At 39.5% G+C, this 19,663-nt stretch overlaps 1 protein-coding gene across 3 annotated transcripts in view; it reads left to right on the forward strand.

Annotated features, from left to right (window-relative positions):
• The window catches only part of LOC144089173 (voltage-gated potassium channel KCNC1-like), a 133,426-nt gene extending 116,094 nt beyond the window's left edge, over positions 1-17,332 (forward strand). The window contains exon 5 of one of the 3 annotated variants that reach the window (XM_077620097.1): positions 11,196-17,332. In XM_077620097.1, coding sequence (XP_077476223.1) covers positions 11,196-11,239 — 44 coding nt within the window. In that variant the 3' untranslated portion in view covers positions 11,240-17,332. Of the gene's footprint in view, positions 1-8,063; positions 10,012-11,195 lie in introns of those variants that run through there. The other 2 variants (XM_077620098.1, XM_077620096.1) reach the window with 2 other exon arrangements.
• The last annotated feature ends 2,331 nt before the right edge of the window (positions 17,333-19,663 follow it).

Consider the following 19,663-nt stretch of genomic DNA (forward strand, 5'->3'; position numbering starts at 1 on the left):
GGAACAACTTGAATTCAAACCCAGGACCCTAGCACTGTGAGCCCAACGTGCTGGTTCTAAAGGGGACTGTGTAGTGCAAACCACCTACACTGTTCGCGGCTCACATACCTGGAACTCAATACCAATTACCATACGTGAACTCACGTCTCAGAACCTCTTTGCCAATCATCTAAATTAGGGGTCTCAAACCGATTCCGTAAAAGGCCGCAGTGGGTCCTGGTCTTTGTTTAAACCGATCCAGTGTCGACAGTTTAACCAATGAGGGATCTTGGATTGGCTAACTTTTATTCATCCCGCATTTGGGAAATTTCATTGTGACAGTAGCAAGAAAAGGCATAGTTATAAGTTAGACAGTACAGTCAGAAAGGCTGCAGAAAAACAAGGCCAAAGCACAAAGTACAAAGCAAATCAAAGTAAATGGGATCATTAAGAATCACCAAATCAAATCATTAAGACAGAAAAGCAGCAAAAACACAAAACGAGCAAGAGTAGACGGAGCTACCGCCACCGGCTGCCACTTGAACGGCACCATTTTGGTTGCGTTAGCAAAAACGGATACAGACTCAAAAGACGTAAAGTTGGACAAAAACTGGAACCATACACAGGAAGTCTTATATAAGATAGTCTACTTATAAAATAAGTAGCACCTGGCTACAATCAACTGATTACATTTGCAAAAGGTGTCCGCTTGTTCGATTTGAATGAAAACATGCACCCCATGTGGCCCTTTGAGGACCGGTTTGAGACTTCTAATCTAAAGCCTGGCTGCTGGATGAGCAATATTGTGATTTACCTCATTCAAATCATGCTAAAATTGTCTATCAGGTCTTAAAATCTGAATATTTAAATTTGTAAACTACAGTCCAAACACAATTGTAATGAAAGGCTTCTGGTTTTTGAAATGTAAACGTATCAATCTACAGTGATAAAACAGCAACATTGCAATAACTATATTAAGCATCAAACTGTATAGCATTCGCTTTAAAGATATCTGGCACCATCTAGCACTCTGAATGGGAATAATGTCTAGACCCCGAATTTAAGACGACCGAAACTTTTTCAGTTTTATTTCAATGCATCTCTGGGCGACAGCCATTTTGGTCAGTTAAATCATTTGTTTTAATTTTTAACATGATTTTTTTTCAGTAATTTTATTTCATTAAAAATGTTGATAATTTATTTAATCCTCTCTGGTCACCCAAATTATCACCTTGTTCATTTTTTACAAAAATATTTTTTTTTCTAAATTATCCACCTAAGATGCTGCCCGTGACCGGACGTTTCGTCAAACGGACGTTCGTTCGACGGACAGTTCGTCGAACGGACGTTTGGTCGACGGACAGTTCGTCGAACGGACGTTTGGTCGACGGACAGTTCGTCGAACGGACGTTTGGTCGACAGACAGTTCGTCGAACGGAGAACGGTACAGCAAGGTGCTGAAATACCTTATATGGTCATTTTTATCAAACTGAGAGAACTTGCAATACAGCAAGGTGTTGAAATACTTTATATGGTCATTTTTATCAAACTGAGAACTTGCAATACAGCAAGGTGTTGAAATACTTTATATGGTCATTTTTATCAAACTGAGAGAACTTGCAATACAGCAAGGTGTTGAAATATTTTAATGGTCATTTTTATCAAACTGAGAACTTGCAATACAGCAAGGTGTTGAAATACTTTAATGGTCATTTTTATCAAACTGAGAACATGCAATACAGCAAGGTGTTGAAATACTTTATATGGTCATTTTTATCAAACTGAGAGAACTTGCAATACAGCAAGGTGTTGAAATATCAAAATTATCAATAAGAGCACTCATTTAACACATCGGCTGCCATTGACGGTAGTAGACGTCCGATGAACCTTCATTCTCTCAATTTCTAACAGAGAACTTGCAATACAGCATTGTGTTGAAATACTTTATATGGTCATTTTGATCAAACAAATAAAAGTCTTAGTACAGACGCTCCCCTACTTACGAACATTCAACTTACGAACAACGGTACATACGAACATGTCTGCAAATTGTGTTTAAGTCCAAAAATGTTCGCAAGTCCAATTTTGTATTTCGCGCCTTTTTCGGAGTAGTACTTCTTTCCGCCCCTAATACCGACGCCTGGCGCTGTGAGAGCTCAGCTCACCCAGCATCTACCTTCTTCTTCGTTGCAATGCGGAAGTGCGTGAACGTATCTCCAGTGTGCAAAGAACCTTTTTCATTTGTATCATTAAATATTTCATGCATCCAATATTGAATATGGTTGGTAAAAAGCTAAAGGCTTCTATTGAGGGAGTTGCAAGGAAGAGGCAAGCCATTTCATTTGAAACGAGTGGCAATAATAACGAAGCTTGATGCGCGTGAGAGTGGTGAGCGTTTCACGGGCATTGAATCGTTCTACCGTCAATACCATTTATAAACAGAAATATCGAGCAGCAGGACCCAAATATTGAACGTTGCACAAAGTTTGCAAATCAATTGAATGATGCCATACAGTGCTACCGCATCATTTATGATGAAAAAAAGAAGAAAACTGTGCAATCGTCATTAGGTCGCTTCTTTTGGCCAGTTTCTAATACATAAATCTCTCTCTCTCTCTACAGTACTGTACATATTCTCTCCATTTTATTAATTTTTTTTTTTTCAGTACAAACCAATGCGTGTTACTTATACAAGCCTTAAACATACAAAGCACTTATATAAACCTTCAATATACTTATATCGGCCTTAAACATAAATTATAATACAAAATATAGCACTGAATCAACTTACAAACAAATTCAACTTATGAACAATCGCTCGGAACCAATTGCGTTCGTAAGTAGGGGAGCGTCTGTATACTTTTAGCTTACAGTTAGTACATATATTAATTGTAATTTATTGTAAACCAGACAGCTCGCCGAACAGACACAGAGACTATTAGTATATTAATTGTAATTTCTTGTAAACCAGACAGCTCGCCGAACAGACACATCGAGGTTATTAGTATATTAATTGTAATTTCTTGTAAACCAGACAGCTTGCCGAACAGACACATCGAGGCTATTAGTATATTAATTGTAATTTCTTGTAAACAAGACAGCTCGCCGAACAGACACATCGAGGCCATTAGTATATTAATTGTAATTTCTTGTATACTGTGTGTGTATATGTGACATGCTAAAGTGTTTAATTTATTATTTTATTAAACAAATAAAAGTGGGGATGTTTGGATTGGATGTATATCGATATTCAATTATTGATGCCTTGGTGCCCATGCCAACAGTTTGGATTGGATCTATATCAGTACTTGATTATTAATGCATTGATCAACGGGACATCCGGGTACCACGGGAGATGTTCATCTTACATGTCACATACACACACACACACACACACACAGTTTACAAGAAATTACAATTAATATACTAATAGCCTCGATGTGTCTGTTCGGCGAGCTGTCTGGTTTACAAGAAATTACAATTAATATACTAACAGTGTTTCAGATCGTGTCTTTATTCGAATGAATACAAACAACAGAACGTAGCATTATGGGTAGAACTGAGAATGTGTTAAAGTGATGACCCACTAGATGTCACTATACATTACTGTAATCTGTAACATCTTCCTTTCTTTAGATTACTGTTCTGTAACTTTAAACTATTCTTGTAATATGCTTCTTCTTGACATTAACCCTTGTAACAAAATGACATTTTTCTCTTCTTTCTTTTTTTTTAACAATCGAACAACAAAACCACAGTAATCCAACAATAAACCACAGTCTCGAGTGCAATTTCTTCGTGTGTGTGTTGTCATTGTCTAAATACAGACGCTCCCCTACTTACGAACATACGACTTACGAACAACGGTACATACGAACATGTCTGCAAATTGCGTTTATGTCGAAAAATGTTCGTAAGTTCGATTTTGTATTTTTTTCCGAGTAGTGCTTCTTTCCGCCGCTAATACCGACGCCTGGCGCTGTGAGGGCTCAGCTCATCCAGCATCTACCTTCTTCTGTCCAATTCGTTGCAATGCGGAAGTGCGTGAACGTATCTCCAGTGCGCAAAGAACCTTTTTCATTTGTATCATTAAATATCTCGTGCATCCATTATTGAATATGGTTGGTAAAAAGCGAAAGGCTTCTATTGAGGGAGTTGCGAGGAAGAGGCAAGCCATTTCATTTGAAACGAGTGGCAATAATACCGAAGCTTGATGCGCGTGAGAGTGGTGAGCGTTGCACATATACAACTTGAATCGTTTGACCGTCAGTACTATTTATAAACAGAAAGATCGAGCAGCAGGACCCAAATATTGAACGTTGCACAAAGTTTGCAAATCAATTGAATGATGCCATACAGTGCTACCGCATCATTTATGATGTAAAAAAGAAGAAAACTGTGCAATCGTCGTTAGATCGCTTCTTTCGGCCAGTTTCTAATACATAAATCTTTCTCTCTATACAGTACTGTACATATTCTCTCCATTTTATTAAAAAAAAATTCAGTACAAACCAATGCGTGTTACTTATACAAGCCTTAAACATACAAATGTACTTATATAAACCTTCAATATACTTATATAGGCCTTAAACATAAATTATAATACAAAATATAGCACTGAATCAACTTACAAACAAATTCAACTTATGAACAATCGCTCGGAACCTAACTCATTCGTAAGTAGGGGAGCGTCTGTATGCATGTGTCTAGGCTTAGTAAGGGCAGTGTGCAGCATACACCCTAGTCGGACCCATGTTTTTTTCATGTATGCTCTTTTATGATCACCAATTCAGTTTAGGCGGTGGCCGTGAGAGGCGGCCACAACGTGTGTAGACTGCCTGGCCTGGTGAGTCGTTGCATCTCTCTGGTGTCTGGCATTGTCCTGGTGGCGGTGTAGACGGGCTGCGAGGAGCCAGACTGCTTGGGGCGCTTGGGCTTTCCGCACGGTGCGATTCCCCATGGCCTGACCCATGGGCAGTCTCTGCCCGGGCTGATGTCCCAGTCACCTGTCCCTGTTCCAGACTTCGCCGTTCCAGACCCTTTATTTCCGCTGAGCGCTCTGCCACTCGTAGATCCACGCGGTTGCGCCTGTAGAGAGTGCCGTGAACATCCACCACGAATGAGCGAGGAGCAACTTTCTGAATGCATTGGCCCAATGGCCATCTCCCCATGCGGTCACCCGGGAGCGGCTTCATTCTGATCTGATCTCCCACATTTAGCTCTGGGAGGTCTTTGGCGGATCTGTCGTAGGTCAATTTCGCCATCCGCCGTTTCCACACCAATTTGTCAGTCACTCCGACCACCACATGTGGTTGCAGTAGACTGTCTGCAAGAGAGGCTCAAATCCTCTCTGGTAGAGAGGATTTGAGCCTCCTTGACATTACTCGCTGGGCGGGGCTACTGCCTATCCCCTCTGTGGGCGTGTTGCGCCAGTGGAGGATGGCCATCCATCCGTCTGTCCCATCTGCTTTCGCCTGCTTACAGACCGATTTGACTATCTTTACAGCCGCCTCGGCTTTGCCGTTTGACTTCGGATGGCGGGGCGACGACGTGACATGGGTAAAACCCCAGCTTGAAGCAAACTTGCTGAATTGTTCACTGGCGAATTGGGGGCCATTGTCCGTAATCACCTTTTCCGGTTGCCCATGACGCGCAAATTGGGCTCTGCAGCGCGTGATCAGCGTGTTGGCGGATAGGTCAGGCAGCTGGTCAATTTCCCCGAAATCCGAGTAGTGGTCTACAAGAATAAGAAAGTCTTTGCCCGCATATGCGTATGTGTCCATGCTCACCGTCTGCCACGGATGCGTGGGTATCTCATGTGACATCATAGATTCCTTTTGCTGAATCCTTGCGTACTCATTGCATGCGGAACAGTTAGCTACAAAATCTTTGATTTCAGCTCTCATGCTTCGCCAGAAGAGGGTATCCCTGGCCCGTCTATAACAGGCCTCGCCACCAATATGGTTCGAGTGTATCCTCTTGAGCATCTCTGCCCTGAGGGTCTTTGGGATAATGATGCACTGACCTCTGCATACCACTCCGTTCTGCACGTTCAAGTCATCTCGGAATGGCCAGTAGTCTCGCACCTCCAGCTGTGTGTCCTCCTTGAAGTCAGGCCACCCGTGCAGGATTTTCTTCTTCAGCTACTGGAGTATCTCATCTGTTTCTGTATGCTGCGCTATCTGCTGGAATCGGAAGGTAGTGACATTCAGGTGCTGGGCTTGTTCCAGCTGCGCATACTCTGACTGGGCTGAGAACACAGTGTGGCGCACAAGTGGAGTGTCTGTTGCTAGTTCGTCCTTGACCCTCTCCCTTAATGCTACAGGAACATTCCGAGGTGCGCACTGTACTGGGGGTACATTTGGATCGAGCTCAAAGTGTATTTCACCTGGGACTGACTCCACAGGGTCATTAAAGATGTCAGCCTACTTGTATAGCAGCTGCTCTTTAGTGAGGGGCATGCCTTCTCCTCCCTCTACTTTGTTCAACTCCTCGGGTATTGTGAATGTCAATAGACCCAGGCGCGCACACATGCCCCCTTACTCTTGGTGCGTTTCCACCACCTCAAAGACCAGCTCATGCTTTTCTCCTTTAATGACGCATTCTGTGTGGAATCTCCCTTGTGATAGCATAGGTTCACCTGAGTAAAGTCTCAGCCTAGTTGAGCTTGGGTGTAGGGCTGTACCCTCTGACAGGTGGTGAGCCCATGTGTAAATAACAACAAATGCTTCAGTTTTTGTGGTTCCTGAAAATAGACGAAGATGAAAGAGCAGAAAGTGTGACTACAGCAAAGTAAAAGATATGCAGTTATAATTTGCGAATTTGACGAATGTTTTCTGTATTGTTTGTCAAAGATGTTTTTTCCATCTCACATGGAGGGTAATACGATGTGAATTGATACATACGGCGTGAGGCTCACAAAATATGTGCTGCTACAACGGAGGCTTCACATTCTCTGGAAATATTCCTCCTAAAACAAAAATAAGGTTCTAACACAGACAAGACAAATAGCAAATGGTAAAAAAAAAAAATAATAACATCCACAGTTATAGATGTGCTTTCCAGGGCTCCGTATAGTGTTACATTTTGATACCATTTTGCTTATTGTTTTTGTGTCGGCCAGGGAAGCCATCTATTTGTTGCTGTGAGGAAGACATCATGACTTGTGATAATGGGCAAAACATGAAATGTTTTCAGCTACGTCCTCTTGCCCCTGAAAGTTCACACTAAGCTTGTTGTGGTACAACGGGAATGTTTTACAATATTTTATATACATTGTTGTTCTCTCCAGTCCTTGCCAATTTTGAATTAAATTTTGCACTTTATTTTATTTTAAGATGTGGCTTTAATGTACGTATAAGTAGAACCACTTGTTCACAGGCCCACGCTCCATTAATGCAGTGAGTGCAAAGTAACCAGAATAATCAAAGCAATATTTAAACATGAAATATGACATAATTAATTAATTAATTTGGTGTTTCTCACCCTGAATGAGCTCAGTTCCATACCCATGCATCGGCTGTTGGCAATAGATCTTGCTCTTTAGTGAACCACCACTCCAGGCAACACTGAATGCAATGAAAAGAGTGTACTCTCAAATAAAGATGCCCAAAAATTGAGAAAAAAATAATGATAAAAAAAACACTTCGTAGTAGATTTGTCTTGAACACTTTATCGTCCCTTGGACATAGTGGCAAAGAAAATGATGTTTGCAAGGGATATTGAAGCAAATGATTTTTGTAACCCATGTTTCTGTTTTGTCCTGTGTCTGTCCGTCCATCTGTTTGTCCCTCTGTCTACCTGTTTGTCTTCTCCAAATTCCTCCTTGTCCTAAATGGTTTTATTTTGTTTGGGCTGGTTTTATTTTTCAACTTGTCAAATGCTTTTTCATAAACAAATGCCTTTTGGTACATAATGTGTGCTGCTGTCACGTGTACATAAATACACTTCTTTAATTTTATATTTACATTTCAATCTCATGGCACATATTGCTTACATAAATACTTTGTCATGAAAACATTGTTTTCAACATTGTCCTCTTTGTTTGTCCTTCGGCCCGGCCCCTGAATCTTATGGTTATGTAGCTCCAGGTTATGAGAAATCCCGCAGTCTAAATAATATTTCTGGGATGACTGGTGCCCCGCTACGCCTTACTCCTATCAACAACTCCACCTTTGAGCCTTTTGAGCCACCTGGTTTTAGGCAATGCCACTCTCCCATCCCTTCCATCTTGTAGTTCAGTACAATTACCAAGAAAATATCACAACAAAACTACAAAACATTTGGATTGGTTTGCTGAAACACAACACAGAAAGAAGGGTTACTGTACGACATCATCTTCATCTCACCTATTCTTAGTAAATATATATTTTAAAAAAAGAATTACAGTTGTTTTGGCTATATACAGGAATTACCAATCCAAAAATGACTAAACACTCTTCAATATACTGAGATAGGCAATTACATTTACAATTGTAATATTAAATACATTTTTAATGCCTGGCTACCAACGGCGATGGCTAGGTTAGATTAGGGTTTACTCTGTTAAATAGCTCAATTGGTTTTCTTGCACTAGTTATTGCTTCTCTGTCAATTGTACCTACACTCACAAGGTGTTTTGATGTCTTTGCATTTGGCTTGTTTAAACTGAATATATAGTTTAAAAATCAAAACAATGCTAGTCTAAAATGAGCTGGACTGAATTATTAAATTGTCGAACATTTAGTCCAACTTCAATACTATAATATTATTGCATTTACCACATACTGTAAAATAGACCGGTGACAAAGCACCTATAGTATTGTATAATGAATAGCTATGTCACCCAACATATCTGGAGAAGCATTTGGGGTTTACGTCGACTTTTTGTAGTATAAATCAAAAATAAATCAAATGCATTATTTTCATACTCATAACAAAAATAGAGCAAATACATCTCACGAAATGGAACTTAGATTTACTTCACATACACATGCATCGGCTGTTGGCACTCTGACTAGTCTAACTTATGCAGGTTTCCTTTTCAAGTACTTTCCCATATGCAGATACTTGTATTAAATTGTTTTTCTAAAATATGAGGGACGTACTTAATTTTTTAATATATTATAGATATTGGTGAAAATGCTTTTAGATCATTAAGGTAAAAAAACCCACAGATAAAACAAACAAACAATACTTCAACATGTGATTTCATTTAAGTCAATAAAGTAAAAAAACAAAGTAAAACTATATAGTCTATATAAATGTAAGTAGATTTAAATATAAATAAATAAATCTTAGCTACCTTCTATTCGATGTTAAGGGAAAGCCACAAAAGTCGAAGCACGCGACACAATTCTAGTTTCCTCTCAGTTCAACCAGAAAGAGGCCAAGGTGTTGGTTAATATAGTATAGTATATTAAAATAGATTTTTTTTCCTGCTTCCAAACTACTCAGGCTTCACAGCACACCATGCATAGAAATCACATTGCCAATGCAGTAGTTTTGTGACAAAAGTATCATAAGTTCTAGAATGTACACCAACGGTCTCCAACTCCTGTTCTTGAGGGCCCCTAGCCAGTCTGTTTTCCATAACTCCCTCCTCTACCATACCTGAATCAAATGATCAAATAATCAGCAAGCTGTCCAGGAGCTTGATCACGATTCTGATTATTTGATTCAGGTGTGTTGGTGGAAGGAGACATGGAAGACAGACTGGATAGGGGCTCTCGAGGAATGGAGTTGTAGACCCCTGATCTAAACCCACACCCTGAAACTGGGAACCCAAGTTTAGTTCGGATTTGTTGGGAAGAAAAAAAAAACACTCCTAATTTTATCTTTTTCATTCCAGACTCATTTCAGCAATCTTTAGCACTCTTAAATAAACAGATATATGTTTTAAGGAGATAGGTTTAAAAAAAAAGAAAAAGAAAATTAAACTTCCCAAGTATCAACTATTCTTTTAAAAGCAGGGGTCACAAATTGATCCGCAAAGGTCTGGTCGTTATTCCAACCCAGGAGTGGCCAACTTTGGTCCTCGAGGGCCGCTATCCGGTCTGTTTTCTATATCTCCCTCCACCAACACACCTGAATCAAATAACTGGGATCGGTATCAAGCTTCTGACAGCTTGCTGATGAGTTGATCGTTTGATTCAGGTGTGGTAGAGGAGGGAGATATGGAAAACAGACAGGATTGTGGCTCTCGAGGACCGGGCACCCCTGTTCCAACTGATCCAGTGCCGAGAGTTAAACCAATGAGGTATCTTCTAAAATAAGTAGCACCTGACTGCAATCAACTGATTACACTTGCAAGAGGTGTCCTTTTGTTCCATTTGGATGAAAACCTGCAGCCACTCCGGCCACTTTGATGACCGGTTTGAGACCCCTGTTTTAAAGCAAACCATTTTATCCTTCCTTTTTTCCATTTACTATTATTAATGTGTCAATGTTTTCTTTTCATACAAAGCTTCATCTATCAATGCCAGATGAAATACCTCTTTTATAGCGGAACTGTAGCGTTCAGCGGAACTATAGCGTTCAGCGGAACTGTAGCGTTCAGCGGAACTAGCGTTCGTGGATTAATGTCAAACACAACTCTGCAAATGGTACTGCATACAAGACAGCAGCTACCATTATTTTAGCCATACATTTTGGCAATCACTCTCACAGAAAGTATGGGATGCCTAGGGAGCAAAGTCGCTTCATCCTTCCACATGCTCCAAATGGGCTCTCTGCTTTGAATCATTAATGAATTCTTGATGGCTGTTTTTGTGAGCGTCCTATAAACAAATAGGAAAATTGTCATGTTTGGTTTTGCATGAATTCTCTTGAAGAAAAAAATGCTGCATGTGCACAGCAAAAAATACATATATTGCATCAATGAAACAATGTAATGAAAATATTATTTACTATTTGTTTCTCTTTGAAATGCATGCAAACTCATTTAAATTTACGATAATAACCGATATCAATACGGCAATTCTTCAATATTTAGCTCAAGTTATTATCTTGAGTAGACAAGTGTTAGAATTCTCCAGCTCAGCCCATATATGATACTTTCATTTCATCAGCCATGAACACAACTTTGCACTGATTCCAGTGTGATTTGGCTGTCAAAGCAATACTTTTTTGGCTTCTCTTTCTTTTCCTGTTGTAACCCTCATGAACTCCAACTTTATCCCATCCCCTTTCCCTCTTTTTCTTACCATCCATCTCTTGTCTCGGCTGTGGCAATTCAGTAGGAGGCACCGTAAATGGCTACTGGAGTGACAGTCCATGGTAGAGGAGTAAAGGAAAAAGGCAACATGTCACAAGGGAGGATGAACTTGAGAGAGACAACATTCAACATCTGAATATGCAATGTAGATCGAGACAGTGCTGTGTGATTTGTGAAACTGTTTTCTAACAACTTGTATGCAAATAGATGTGTGTGGATGTGTTTCTTTGTTCTCATGTGCATAATGCATTTACCTCTGTACAAATGTCTACCAAACTTAGTTTTATTGTTTGTGTAATGGACCATTTTTTTTAGTCCTTGTGAGCCCCTCCTCCCAACCATATACACACCATCGGAGGCCCATTTCTCTGATTTGTCTCATAAAATGGCAATTAACCACTGCCTTATTATATGGCACTTACCATTGTGTATATTGCCTCACTCAGCTGTCCTTTCACAATAAATACACTGAGAATGATTAGTTTATTGCCACAAAAAACAAAAATATTGAAGCTATTGCTTCCTCAATGTGCTTGTTTTCTTTCCAGGCAAGATAAGAATATTAATATTCAACTCAAGTGCTCAAGTCGAGCCAGATGAGCTTTCTTGTACCATGATAAATTTGCCACTGATTGTGCAATGAGACAAATATAGACCAAAGTGTTCACAGGCAAATCACTTTTTTAGAGTCAACCTTGCAGTTTCAGTTTCATTCAGAACTTACTGGCTGTGACAGGTCACTGGCTCTCGTTATTTATTTTTTTGATTGATTTAGTATACATAATTAAGAAAACAAATGTCAAGAATACTGTAGCATTTTCATTTATATATGTCCATTTCAATGTTTTTTTACCTGCACAAATGCTTCTCTTTAACAATATCATTCTGACTGGGCCCTAGTTCAGTCAATCAAGGCAGCTTTCCCATGGACTGATAGAAATTGTATTTGAAGAGCCAGAGTTTTATGTTTACTGCACTATACTGTCATAATGGGCAAAAAAAACATTTTCTTTGTGTTTCATGTTTTAAAATGTTTTTGTTCTTGACACATATTGCTTCCTGCATAGTTCATTGACATTGTCTCACGCAACAAATCCTGTTTTTCCAGGTTGTACCAGTTATGCCTTCAACCGCTTATCTCCATTTCATCACAATGAGTACCACTCTTGTCATGGTCATGTCCATCATATGTCAGATGTGCATTGTAGTTAACTTTGCATGGGTTTCCATTGCAAGCAATAAGGAATTTGTTATGAACATGATCTGGGTTGTTTGGTAAGATTTTAATCTTGAGATATTTAGCTATAGTTTAGCATTGTGTGAATGTGTTTTAGCACATGAATATGCACTTACAAAAGCATGATAAATCTCTTAGAATGCAACAAGAGGCAGTACATGCTGACAATATGCATGAAACAATGCTATTATGCTACTGGTCAATAATGACGTATGTAGGTCCTGTAATGGGGAAAGGGTGGGAAAGATTATTTTTTTCAGGTTTAGGAGGGAGTTACATTTCTTAAGTCTTGTATATCAACTATGCTATATATCTTTAGATACTTGTGATAAGAGAAACAAGAATGTGTTTGGGTTATGAGTTTCCCTTTTTTCTTACAAAAAGCAATCCTGAAAGCAGTCTGCTGATCAGATTTATGCAAAGGCATGCATTTGCATGAATGCAAAGGTGTCAAACCAAGAAAATGAATCCCCACAAAAAGAGCTTCTTTCTCCTTCTGAATGTTTAAATGTCTCTTTTTCAGCATGAAGACAAAACCAAAAGAATTTATTTATGTATTACTTATTGTGTTCATTAGAGTAAATTCGAGAAAATTAAGCATTTTCTTATGTCAACATTTTAAACAAAGTGTTCAGGGAGGTAAACATCTGCAATGTATCATATAAAAAAGGGATTAAAAAAATTCGAAATGTTGTTGTAAAAACCTCAACTAAATGCCTTTGTCAAATGGAAAAAGACCTGGTGTCACTAGCATTTGGTCACATAAGCTTTACAGGCACCTGCTGAAGATTTGAAGTGTGTGAATAAGGATTTTTTAAAATTGAATATTTATTGAGGCATCATTTCCAAATCAAAATAACAAAATCATATCACTCAACTGTAATAAATGATCAGATAATCCTGTTAAGGCTTCAATAGTGATTTCCATGGCCATGCTAACACCTATGTCTATTACCCAATAACCAGAAATAGCACATCAGCCAAATAATTTTCCCCTGACAAATCTTTCACATATGAAATGCCCTTTAATGTAATATGTAAAGGTTTTGGATTACAATTTATCTTGATGTTGTTTTTTCAGCTAACTCCCCAACAAAAACAGACATTGTAAGTGTTTCCTCCTTTTTTTTCTCCAATTAATTGTCAACTCAGGTATCTCGTTGTATCCTCGTATTGCTGACATGTCTCATAAAAAATGCTTTGAATCTGAAACATGGATTTATAAGGGTTTTTCTGTTTTCTGTTTTTTTATGTTAGCGAATACCATATCTGCCTATGGGAAAACTTGTTGTTTGTCTGACTGAGTTTCTCCTTCACCAGACCAAGTTTTTCATCATTTACTTATGTATTGTCTATCTAAAATTTCAAAACACCCCTTTTAAAATGCCATAAGCCTAAGAATCACCATTAGCGTGATCAGTAACCTGTACAACACACCAGGGCAATGGTACCAACAAATAGTATGCACAGTCATTGCACATGAAAGCAAAATCCCTCATGCAGTCACTAGGATGTGGCTTTGTTCAAAATTAGCCAAACAAATAGACAAGTATGCTAAATGGGAGTCAATGGACACCTACCACTAATTAACTACTAAAGCCCAAAGTCAACATATTCTATTTAGCCTTTTGTTTTTCGACCACGCTTTCATAAAGCAGAAAACAGTGGCGGGCTGTGAATTTCAATCCGACGCCTTCAATTCTATATCTGCTATTCTGTAAGCCTCAATAATAACCTCATACAATTGAAATATTATTTAGGAATAAAGGCATATTTTATTCACCAAAAATCTTTTTATCTGTTACCAAAATCCATCCTCCTTTCTTTCCTCCTTTTCTATCGCCATCGAAGCTAATGCTGAAAATCGAGCCTGTCCTGTCGTATTTCTGGCATAAGTTTTTATTCGATTTAGTGCTGAAAATGTTTGTTCCCGGTTGTGACAGGCTTGCTTACTTCGGAGTTGTCCGACTTTTCTTAATGATGTCCAGCGTTTCTTGAAAATGGCTTTGACAGTAAGTCTGCAAACAAATCCATTTCTCCTCCTTCAGCCATTGTGGGTTGACAAAACCGCTATTAAATCAACACAACAATATATTTGCTTGTGCAGCTCGATCCAGACCCAGTTTGGTATCTCTGCTTAGTCCACTCTATCACTCGCCAATCATAGTTGGTGAAAGCGATGACATATCTCTACGCCTGTGACAAGGCCTATGTGTCGCCAACTCAGAAATCTGATTGGTTAAAGCAACAGTTTTATCGACGCTCGTTTTATGCAGCAGAGCCTGCAGAACTGATTGTGAAGGCCTCAAGGCAGATTTCTGACCCTGGCAACAAATAATGGCTGAAATATGATTGGTTAGATGCTTAAATAAGAAAACACACATTTGGAAGCAGCGCAACCAGGGGAAAAGCAATGAAAGGGAGCTGACAGACAATTTGGAATTAAGTATTCATGGACAAAATATAATTAACATCAGTCTGTGATTCAGATATTTTTCTAGGCCAGCAGAGAAGGCCTTGCAGGCACTGACGGTCCACCACTGGCAGAAACCCATTTGCCCAGTTGCATTTGATAGATTTCAAGTGAGTTTTGTGGACATATTGCTCAAAGGTAATTTTGGTGTCAATACAACAGTGCTCATCATGGATAGGAATCTTACAGTTAAGTGTAGTGGTGCTGTCATCAGTTTTTTCTCCAAATAGAAATTGGGCATTTGGCCAATCAAGAGGAGTAATGTACAATTCATAAAAGCTGTCAATGTTAGCCTAAACACTTTTGGGTATCAATTTATGTGATGGTGGTTTCATAAGGCTGTTTAAAGACCGTCATAATCATGAAATGACAATATCATTAATAACGTTAATAACAAAAATGAAAGGACATAATAATATATAAATTCTAACTTTTACTGCAAAGTTGACATTGGTTATTTTATAACAACTTCATATAACGATTATATTACTTTTAATGAAAAGTTGACTTTCTGTCATGACAACCTGAGATAAACTTTTCACTTTTTTGCCAAGTTGATTTTGTTTGTGATGTCTTTGTCATGAACAAATTGATAATAGACAATACAAAATTACCTATCTGGCCTATTTGTCAAACCTTAAAAAAATGGATTATTGGGTAGCGCATCTGTCGCATAGGTCTGAGATCAACGGTTTCCTGTAGGAAGTTTCCATGTCCTCCTTCCATGCTTGGGCAGGTTTTCATCCAGTACTCTGGCTTCCTCATGCCAAAGGAACACGGCGACCCTCATAAGAACAATAGGTACAGAAATTATTGAATAGACTTTGGATGAAATTCATTCATTCATTTTCTGAACCGCTTTATTCTCTTTAGTGTTATGGGGGGTACTGGAGCCTATCCCAGCTGACTTCGGGCCAGAGGCGGGGGACACCCCGAATCGGTGGCCAAATGATCACCGGGCACTTGGAGACGGACAACCGTTCACACTCACTCATACCTAGGGGCAATTTAAAGTGTTCAATCAACCTACCATGCATGTTTTTGGAATGTGGGAGGTAACCGGAGTACTCAGAGAAAACACACGCAGAACATGCAAATTCCACATAGGTGGACCGACCTGGATTCGAACCGAGGACTCCTGAGCTATGAGGCCGACGCACTAACCATATATGTTTCTAAAGAAACTAAAAAGAGGAAAGAAAAGAAAAACAAGAATAAATATGGGTTGAGTTTACAATTGGAGATCAGAAATATCGATTGATATTTGGATTGCAGAAGGAAATGGTTGAGATTAGGTCTGTGGAAGGAAATGGTTGAGATGAGAATAGATACTAGTATTGTGGAATTGGGCCCAAATGAATCCGTTATGAACAAATTTATCAGCAATGTCTAATGCCCTAAAATTGACTCGTATAACTCGCTTGTGTAAGCCCCCGCAAATCTTGAATACATTTTCCCAGGAAAGCGGTGCGTATTCGCCAAATAAGGACGTAGATTGTAGAGGCACCCTGCTTGTATCTGGCTATATAAGACAAGCGCGTTCAATAAAGATCGGGTTCTTCCTCTGCAATAAAAAACTGGTTTCTTTCTCGTAAGCAATGAGAGTGTGATGATTCTTACAACCATATTTGGCGTTGTCGGCACTGGGAGCCAATGGGAAAGGCGCTAAATGCTGTCTGCTCAGCGGGCATCATATCGTCAAAACGGCCGTGATAAAAGGTAAGATTTCTTACCACTTGATTGGCCATACGGTGTGTGTGAGTGGCTGGCGTCAACGCTGTAGCTAAATTATAATAACTACAGTAATACCTCGACATACGAGCAATTGGAGATGGGAGTAAAATTTCGAGCAAATATATATCTTCAGATACGAGACAAAATTTGATATACGAGCATACAGCAGACGCGAGAGGCTGCTCATAAGAACATCATGGGCACTGTCTTCCTGGTCGCAACTCCCTTGTGTAATGTCTCTACGAGCACTGGGCAGAGCGTTGCACTTTTTAAATGTTTTTTTTCCCATTAGTAAGTGCGAATGACGGAGCTTGTACGCGAATACGAGAGGCGTACTACTTCCCGGGCAAGTTGGCAAGTGGTCGTGCGTTATCCTATTGTGAGGACATTTGTGTGCATCAAGAAAGGTATCAAAATTTAAAACAAAATTAGAAGTTTAGTGTAAGGTTAGATTAAACTTATTTTTGAGTGTGTCTGCATCGTAATCCAAGTTCATTTAAATTTGTTTATGTTATGTTACGAGCGCGTTGCCGTGCAAAAAGTCCCCCTCCCCCCCCCCCCCTCTCTCTCCCGGTCCCTCTCTCTCTCCCCTCCGCGAAATGCATCTAGTTTTAGTACTATTAAACATATTTTAGTACTATTAAACCACTAGTTATGTGTTACTTTGTTAATAGATGGCAAATGAGAACAAATAAAAATGTTTTCCCATCCAATATCCTGTTTTTGGTGTTTTTTCAGAGGGTTAGAACGAATTATTTTGTTTTTAGTTCATTTCTATGTGAAACGTTCATTAGAGTTACGAGTAAATCGACATACGAGCTCAGTCCCGGTAAGCATTAAGCTTGTATCTCGAGGTACCACTGTAGTTGTAATTTCCCAGGCCGAAAGGACTTGTGTTGAAAGAATAGGAGGCAAGAGGCTCACTCGCTCGGAGACCAAAAGATGGTATCTGTGTTTCATTAAAAGAAAGACTCGAGCCTGCTGTTGAACAGCTGAATAGAATGTCATTGGGAAAAAAGAAAAGGAGTTAAGAGGGCAGTTTGACCCTCGCGGCCGTGACCCGAGCTGCTTGCCTCATGGGGAACGAGTGCCCTTGTCCGGTGGTTAGTGCAAAAGTGTTAAATGGTTAGAATTAAGCCATAGACTGTTGATCAATTGTAACGTCTGTTTGAACATTATTTCAGGTTTAGCGCGTCGGTAGAATTGATGGTCACGTCCTCCGAATATGCGTCAACAACCACAACACGAGCACCAAGACTGGCATTTAGAGGTGTGGAGAAGGATGCAGAACTGTGGATTATAAAAGTTAAGGCAAGTCAAGTGTGAAGTTTGGAAGAAATTTGTTCGATTGCAGTGTTAATAGAGACCCGGCGTTTATGTGGGAGGTTAATGAATCATGACATCCGCCTAACAGTGGACAGGCCAAAAGGGAATCGAACGAAAGGCAAAATATCTCTTAAGCGATTTTGATCAAACAGGGCCACAGTTATCATCGCGGCCAATGAGGCGTATACTTAAGCTACTTCCATCTGATAATACTATGTGATTCACAGCTAATGCCACCCAGCAACGTCAATCAGGCACAAATAATATGGCTACGACTGTAAAGGCAAACGACGTGCCTACCAAAATATATTCGTCTAATTTCACAATGACTTCGGTAGTGACTTCAGCGATAGTAACAGCATCAATGACTGACCCGACTGCAGTATATGACGACTGTAGCTTAGACCACACCGGAAATGACTCAGACCATGTTGACATTCCTATGTTCCTGACTCTTGTGTTTATTGAAGTTCAACAGGACAACCGAGGCGTATTCCTGAGGAGTTCAAATCTAGAAGTGAAATTAAGTCAGGGTTATAGTCCATACTCCTTTGGATTACTCCCAATAAAAATACATAGTGGATTAATTATGTATATTATAATCAGCAGCGTTTCATTTACTACTAACAGTTGCATGAAACATCTTGGATGACATTGCAGAATCATTAGGTTTTAGATTTGATTTTGGCTGAGAGAGGGGGAGTTTGTCATATGATTGGAGATTAGTGCTGTACTTACATTCCAAAGAATACTGCTAGGGGAGGAACATTTACTGAAGCGATGGCTAGAATTAATCAGTTACGCAAGGAAGTAACTGACAATATGGGGCGTCACGTGTGGTCATTCGATTGGCAAGGCTCAAAACTGGGGTTTTGGGGCGCTAGTTTGGCAAAGATGGGAATAATTGCGTTAATTGTTCTGACGATTGTATGCCTTTTTGCTCTGTTGTGAGATATCCATTCTGAAGAAACTACGTGTTAGGGTTATTAGTCTTACATTATTATATATTTGCTTGCAATGAAGAATGCTTTGCTTCACTTAGAATATTAGGATTATTAGTCTTACATTGTTATATATTTGCTTGCAATGAAGAACGCTTTGTTTCACTTAGAATATTTTGAGAACCATCGCTTTGCTTCACTTAGAATGTTTTGAGAACCATCGCTTTGCTTCACTTAGAATGTTTTGAGAACCATCGCTTTGCTTCACTTAGGACTTTCATTTGTTTTGAGAAACATCGACTTCTCACACTGTTGTTCACACCGCTCCCTTGGGAAGATCCGGAGGACTTTCATTTGTTTTGAGAAACCTTGACTTCTCACACTGTTGTTCACACCGCTCCCTTGGGAAGATCCGGTAGACCTTCATTTTTTTTTAGAAACCTTGACTTCTCAAACTGTTGTTCACACCGCTCCCTTGGGAAGATCCGGTAGACCTTCATTTGTTTTGAGAACTGAGATGCCTGTTGTAAAAGTGATGTAATAAACAGCGAGAGAGATGCGTCTAACGGCAGAATGAATCTTGAACGAAGGCGAGTCAGGTTCGATTCTCTCTTGCAAGAACACCACAGATGAGTCTCATGTCTTTTATTTGTGCGTGCATCTGGGAATACATATTGGTGAACCTATCACTACTAATGAAAACTGTTGCAAAGCAGATGACGACAGTTGCAGTTACCAAGGTGGCAGAGGCACAGCTTGCACAACTTGCATACGAGCAG

Source organism: Stigmatopora argus, chromosome 14 (genome assembly GCF_051989625.1).
Source record: "Stigmatopora argus isolate UIUO_Sarg chromosome 14, RoL_Sarg_1.0, whole genome shotgun sequence".
NCBI classification, from domain to species: Eukaryota; Metazoa; Chordata; class Actinopteri; order Syngnathiformes; family Syngnathidae; genus Stigmatopora; species Stigmatopora argus.